Raw genomic sequence first — 7,558 nt, 5'->3', positions numbered from 1 at the left:
CTCCACTGACGATTTTCAATCAGACTGCCAAAATTTTCGGATCCCAGTACACCATCATAAATTTTTTCCAAAGCTACATGTCATTATGAAAATATAACGTTGTCACAAAAAAATTTTCTTCAGATATTCAATTTGTTAGAAAATCTGCACATTTGCCTCAAAGATTTGAGACTATTTCAAACAATGTCGACGTCATCAAATTTTGGAGCACAGGAAGGAAAAAATTTTCTGGAAAGTGAAACGAACTAAAAGTTAGGAAACTCACAAAATTTCAAGACAATATCTAAAGTCCCTAAACCTTAAGGAAAAATAATTTGTTGAGGGGAATGTTTTGCCCCCAGGCTAGTTAGGATTAACTGCCCTTTAGAGCACCCCTTTAACAACCAGTTACAGATTGTTGAAGCCTTTAAGCCCGAACCCATCTTCAAAATGGTGTCATCAAAATCATTTACACTAGTAGGATGTAAAAGAAACAGCAGTAGCCTCTTCGTCAATTATGAAGAATATTTTGATATCTTTGAACAGAAAATAAACATTACACCATATAAAAGATAATATGAAAAAAGATGAGCTCTATTTACAATGAAATTATTTTCACAAAAATACAAATTTGTCACACAATTACAAGTTCCTTGATGACCTCCTTTCAAAAAGTTAAAAAATTGACACATGGAATTTCTTCAAAGGTTAAGATTTTACAGCTTATGGACCTACGATGCCTTTTAAATTGCATACCAATCGCCAGAGGATTTCACTATACAATGAGAAAAGATCGAAATATGGCAACAACTATGGAACATAATACAAACGTCTATGTGAAAATTGCTTTTGTCCCTAACTATCACTGTCAAGTACAATAGTTGAATTATTTGACACCTGTGTAAACTGTGTCAATTGGTCATCTGCTGGGTCCCTTTCAAAGAAAGCTGCAATATTTAAAGGTGTAATGTTCAAGTAATGTCTTTTAATAGTAGGACTGAATACTGACACGTCTTTTAGAATCAAACCTGATCCTTTTCCAAGACCCTTTTGGTATTCGTCCAAAATATCATTATGTACAGCACCATTAATTTCACCGGTAGAATCTTCAAGAATTAACCGTGCAGAGTTATTGATTATCGAAAATGACTTTATAATTCCACACAGCAATGGAACTTTACAATTATCTAGTTTTCGTTGACTTGATTTGTATAAAACTTCATTTATTGATAGTAATGTTTCATTTGGAAAATGAGTAGTAGCATATTCAAGCATTGTGGAAAATGATTCCGTATGGCAGTTATCTTCTGGTGTAGATTGTAACATCTGTAAAGGTGTCCTTGGAGCATTTGGTGTTATTGATTTTCTTTTTATATTAAATTCAGGGGATCTTAATTTATCCAATTCATTCATATTTTCTAGTTTTGGAAGATTTCCAGCAGGTCCTGGGAATTTCCGAAGAGATGTCTCTCCAGGTGTTCTACTAGTAGTTCTGTTGTTGTTGGTTTTGCTGTTGTTTTTCGGCGTTTGAATTAGATTTCTAACAGTCTTTGATGCAGAGACAGAATGTTGCTGGCTATTTTTCGTCATTGGGGTGGATAAGGCTTTTCTCTTAGACTGTTGGTTGGAGCTTGACAGAGTTTGAAAGCCTGGCTCTCTGACAGATTCAGTACTAGATGATGTGATTGCTGATGAATTTCTAAAAATATTGCTATTTGTTGGCTTTATCGTATTATGATGTTGTTGAGGGTCTGGCTCTTTTGTCTTGAATTTGGATTTTGGTGTCGTTATACTTGATTCTTCACTCATTTTACTGGATGTAAAGGTTTGATTAGGATGTAAATTAACTTGAGATAATAAATCATCATCGTCATCATCAAAAAAGTTATCTGGGACATCAAAGCAATTGTTTTTCTTTGGGCTGACATTACATTGCAAAGTATGAGCTTCTTTTTTATCCGCCTCTTTGCCTGCATTATAATTACTCGAGAACTTAAATCTTTTAGAAGTTTCTGATATTTCATTTGCCAGTGGAATTTCTGAAGGTGATTGAGGCATTGTATTTGGATTACTTGAACGAGATGCTGTCTTTGTTTCACTGGTCCTTGATTTGAAAAATTTGAATCTCTTTATTTTCGGTGTTTCCAACAGATTTGATTGGTTTTCAATCTGCTGGGATTTAGTGGTTAAACCGAGTGAAGAAATCACTTGGTTTAGTTGGTGTTTCGTATTGCTATTAGATTTATTTATTTCCATGTTTTCATTCCCAGCATCAACATTTGATTTCAAACTTGCTTGTTTCAGAATTGGCGTATTTAGAATGGAAAAATTGATTTCTTCATCTGAAAAATCTATATCATCATCAACTGAAAACATATTTCCTTCTTCTTTTACCTTGTTTCATCAATTTGAATTTTTACACTGAAAAATAAAGAAATAATTTGATCTTAACAAATAAAGAGCAAACCAAGAAAATAAGCTTTGGGGCCATCCATATAGTACGTACGCAGTGAAGGGGGAGAGGGGGTTTATCAAAAGCGTACATCTATTATTTGAATGACATCATTTCTATTGTTCTCTGCGTACAAGGGGGGAGGGGGTATCAAATTTTTGGAACATCTTTGCGTACGCACTATATGGACGGCCTCTTTACTAGATAACGGATAATTTTCATTTGTTTTGACTTGAAGAGTTGCATAGTATTGTTGTTTTTTGGGTGAAATGTATGTAAAGTTGGAACAAAAGGTGTTCAGAGAGGTACTGGACCACTTAATTGTTTTCGGAGCAGGAGTTTAATATTGAAATATACTATAGCTAATATGATATCAGTTAAACCGACCAACCCTACCTTAAACCTAGTGATCTAAAAGATTTTATTGCCATTTTATAGAAGATTTTTTCTACAAATCAAAACCTCTATCATGTCTGTCGACTGTTCTATTTTAAGCTTATAAGAATTAATGAATTCCCTGCTAACTCTCTACCGTCTTCATTAAAAATTTATCCAAAATGTAAACAAAACTGTTATAAAAGATAAAATTAATTTTTTTTCAACTGCCTGACATATCTCCTAATTCTTTAGAATTTGTCAGCTTTCCCAATTCAGCATAAACTGATTCCCCTCCTTTTTCATGAAAATTTCTAATCCCTGTTCTTCATTTTTTCAGGTGTCATCCCCCTTAGGAAAGGGGGGGGGGGGGGGGTTCCGAACTACCACACTAAAGTAAAAATAATTCTGCACATGTAAATGGGTCAGTGTCAGTGGTCCGGCAAAATTTCCAGGAAATAGCCTATTCGGTGGTATGCGGATCTAGGTGGGTGTCTTCTTCCCGTAGATCTTTTTATTGGGAAGTTGTTCTACAAATTAGTTTTCAAGGTTAGCTTGGTTCAAAATTTTCATCTATGGCTAAAAATTTAGGTAATTTCTCATAGTTTATGAAAATGTTAATTTCATTAAGAAGTGTCAGGTTCAAGTTATCATGAATCCCTTTAGAAGTTTTGACAGTGAATTTTTTACTTGAGAGTCAGGTAAACGATATAGCGCTTTTGCCACTTTCGTAGAATTAATCTAATACTGTACCTTTCAAGATTTTTTGACAGTTTGGAAGAGAAAGGATTGAATTTTAAGGCACTTTTTAACGTTATGTGAAAAAAGGTATTTTTCTTTCACGAAAATTTAATTATACTTTCTTGAAGTTGCAACTAAACCAAAACGTTTCAAAGTTATAGAAAAAGTTCCGTTTCCCGAACTAAAAAAAAAAGGTGCTGTTTTCAGAATTCAACTATGGCCTTTGGACATAGGATCGTGATCATAGTGGGCAGAGGGGTACCTCTTTTAGCTCCAAACCCCCCCCCCCCTCTTCAGGCTGTAGTTCCAACCCCCTCTCTTTTTTTACTATTACGCAATAAACTCTTACAATCTTTAAATTTTTGAGTTGACTTTATAGGATAGTATATTCTGTATTTATCTAATATCTGTTTTAATGATGCACATTTGATAACCAATTTTTATTTATTTTTAGAACTAAATTACTGATGATGATATATAAAATATCGTACCATGTTTTAAAATAAAAATTGATATGCTTTGCTTAAGTTACCCGACTATGTTATTATATTATTGACTTTGTAATCTTTAAGTATATTCTGAAGGTTATTAAAATGAAGAATACCTAACATGAGTCTGATTTCAGAAATTACTTTTTAAGAGAACAAGTGATACTTTTATGGACCTACCTGGTTATCAAAACTAATCAATGAACATTGAAACAATGATACACATAAGACATAACTGGTCAAAATACAAAGAAATATAATGACAGCATATCTATCGGGAGAAACTATCAACACTTTTGAGTTTTTTTGGTTTTTTTATAAGAACAATCCACTATCAGAAAAATGCACAGCTTAATAAATGAGGTTTCTAGAAAACTCAAACCATTGCCCTTCACCGCTACATTTTCATCTTTAAAAAAACTAATAAAAATAATATGACTAAGAATATTGATCTACACTTTATAAATAACGATTCTTATAGGTAAAGATTCATTTTTTAACCTGAAAATTTTTTTTGTGAAAATCTGCTCGAGCCATCTTTTACCAATGATGATACCCTACTTTCATGCAAAAAATCAGAAAAAATTTAATGATCTGATTTTTCACAAAGTCTTAAAAACCCTTTTTTTAGTCGTTTTTTTTGGCTGTAAAAAAAAGCTGTAAAACTCTCAAAACCCTCAACTAACCCCTGAAGGGGATACTTTGGCAAAAATGGGCACTGGGCAGACGATAAGGGTTGGGTTTTCATCTTTGAAAGTCTCTCTAAGGGTTGGATAAATAAGAAAATTTTAAATTTGTCTGCTAAGGGTAGGATTTTTTTTCTAATATGAAAAAAAGATTTTCAAAAAAGTCAGGGTCAACCTTTTGGCAAAAATCAGTCTCTCTACTAGGGTCGGTATTCAGAGGTCCTGTCCAGACATACCCCTCATCCGCCAACCCTACTTAGTACCCCACCTTTCCAGAAGCAGCCAGCGGAGAGATTTTTTGTAAATATTGTGTTCTTATCTTCTAGAAGACCACATGACATGTTATGACCTTCAATTTTCTTATGCAAATGATGTGTTCTGATTTCTAGGAAACTTTTATCACACTATTTGTCTCCCTAAACTTATTACTATTTTATGGTTGAATGTGTTCTAAAATCTAGGAAAAACATTTTGCCAAGATATACTTGTAATATATTTGTTTTTTTCCACTAAAGATGTGTTCTGAAACTTTCTAGGATTACCTAGACAACAAGAACACGTTTGATGACCTTGATTGTATACCCCTGTCTCGTCAGAGCACATCATATTTCTAGCGGATTGATTTTTGAAGATCTTATCAGAACAGATCAAAATTTCTAGCTGAAACATACATAGACGGCAATCACTTACACAAATATCTTCGTTTCGCGTCGTCCGGAGGACTCTCAAAAATTGAGTAGAATTGAGTAGTCGGTGAGTCGGTAAATTTGTCAGACTTTTTCTGTCAATGACGTTTCCTTTTACGACCGACCAACCGACCGACTCACTTATTAGACCCAATGAGGACACAAAATGGAGATATTTGTGATTGCCGCCATACTCTCAGAATATATAAATAAACATAAAGCTGATGGAATTGATGACTTTAAACCTCTAAATCCAAACAAACTACTGTGAGATCGGGTAACTTGCATCAATGTAACTTTGTATTTTAAGGACCAGACAGGTTATTCATTTGAGGGTTATGCATGTTAGCCTCTCCACTGATGCAAGTTACCCGACTTCACGGTATATACATGTTTTAAGGATATATTATATATGAACAATAAAAATAGCTTTTTAAAACAGATAAATGTTGGATAAAAGACGTCATACGACGAAAAAACAAAGAAAAATATACGAATATGTTAAGTTTGAACATAAAGAACACAATGAAAGTTTTGAGGTATAAATAAAAGTTTACTAGCTAGTCATCATAGTTTTGAAGATTGCATTTTAAATGTGTAGTAAAGGATTCAATGGAAAATATATCACGAGTGAGGTGACAGAAATCGTGCGTTTCTAGTCCCATGCATGTGGTGTGGACGATTAAATAAGCAATGTAATGAGGTTGGGAGTGTTTTGTCTTTGGTATACCTATGAGTAAATGAGTTTACAACATTGCATGATATATACCGTGAAGTCGAGCAACTTGCATCAGTGGAGGCTAACATGCATAGCCATCAAATGACTGACCAGTCAAAGCAACAAAATTTCAAAACAAATGAACTACGCAGCTCCACTTTGCTGCTTTGCTTGGTCAGTCATTTGAGGGCTATGCATGTTTAGCCTCCATCCACTGATGCAAGTTTACCCGACTTCACGGTATATACATACAGTAGTTACCACTTAGTTACCAAACATACAATATTTCCCTGGCAGCTTTGAAAACCTCTTACAGGTTACATTGCCAGGCGATAGGTTGTTTTTTAATAGATATGTATTATGGTACTTTGAGAAAAAAAACAAAAAAGAACCGGCTGCTTTCGCCTTTCAAGGGCGCCAAGGCGCAAGGGGGGTGTGCAAGCCTACTACCACCGTAGCTACTTGGTCTAATGACTAATGTCGACACCCCTCCTCTAATTCCGACACCCTTCTTTACGGACAGGAATATTATGAAAGCTTGAACCAATGATTGAAAAAGAATTATTCATCTCTGACCATTAAGCAAAGAAAAACTATTTTAACCTTTCTATCAATTTCAGCTAATAAAAAGGGTGTCGGAATTAGAAATAGAGGGATGTCGACATTAGACCAAGTTACGGTATTATGGAATGAAAGTGGTGTGTCTCTTGCCTGAACTATGACTTCTTGATATAAGGCACCGGACTCAACAATCCCATGTCTAATGTAACCATGATAAATTAATCATAAATACCTTTCTTTGCTTCCTCCTCGACCAAAGAGAAAGCACCTATCATTGTTAAGTTCAATAGCAGAAGGATGAGAAACGAAATGTGGGACGCCCGATGGGACTTGAAGCACTTTACAACAAAAGACATAGGATTTCAAGAAGAAAACTCAATTTTTATTAATGAAAGTTTGACAGAGCACAACCGTGAAATTTTTAAGGACGCTTGGAATAAACTAAAGAAACCCGGATACTTTGAAAGAGTCACAACCATTGATGGTATAACCTATGCCTGGAAGACATACAAAAGAGACAATAAATCTGAAAAAATTATCATTCTCTCTAAAAGTGACATTATCAAACAAATACCACTACCCAGAGACTAAATTTTACATACATCAATACCATTTCACACAACATACTATTTTTAATCCTTTTTCTTTTAGCGAAGTTAAATGGCTAACCTGATTCCTAACATTTTAAATGAATCCTCTATATGTCATGTCTGTCAAACTATTGTCCTTAACAGTGGGGTTTTTTGTGAAATCTGTCTTACCTGGCTCCACATAAAATGCATCAAAATCACCCAGAAGCATTACAAAAACTTAGCTAAATCACCTCTCCCTTACTTTTGTCAAAGATGTGTTTCTGGAGCTCTTCCTTTAAC

General features: G+C 34.3%; 1 protein-coding gene across 1 annotated transcript; it reads right to left on the bottom strand.

Moving 5' to 3' along the window:
- Positions 1 to 490: 490 nt before the first annotated feature.
- Positions 491 to 6,942, bottom strand: LOC136804689 (homologous recombination OB-fold protein-like). Its single transcript, XM_067061300.1, has 2 exons — positions 6,919 to 6,942; positions 491 to 2,400 (listed from the first exon to the last, which is right to left on the bottom strand). Exon 2 carries the CDS (start codon positions 2,353 to 2,355, stop codon positions 835 to 837), a length of 1,521 nt encoding a protein of 506 aa, XP_066917401.1. The 5' UTR covers positions 2,356 to 2,400; positions 6,919 to 6,942; the 3' UTR covers positions 491 to 834.
- Between the last annotated feature and the right edge of the window lie 616 nt (positions 6,943 to 7,558).

The sequence above is a fragment of the Clytia hemisphaerica genome, unplaced genomic scaffold (assembly GCF_902728285.1).
Source record: "Clytia hemisphaerica strain Z4C2 unplaced genomic scaffold, Clytia hemisphaerica genome assembly, whole genome shotgun sequence".
NCBI lineage: Eukaryota > Metazoa > Cnidaria > Hydrozoa > Leptothecata > Clytiidae > Clytia > Clytia hemisphaerica.
The sequence above is the reverse complement of the archived record's forward strand: the minus strand, read 5'-3'. Positions and strand labels throughout refer to the sequence as shown.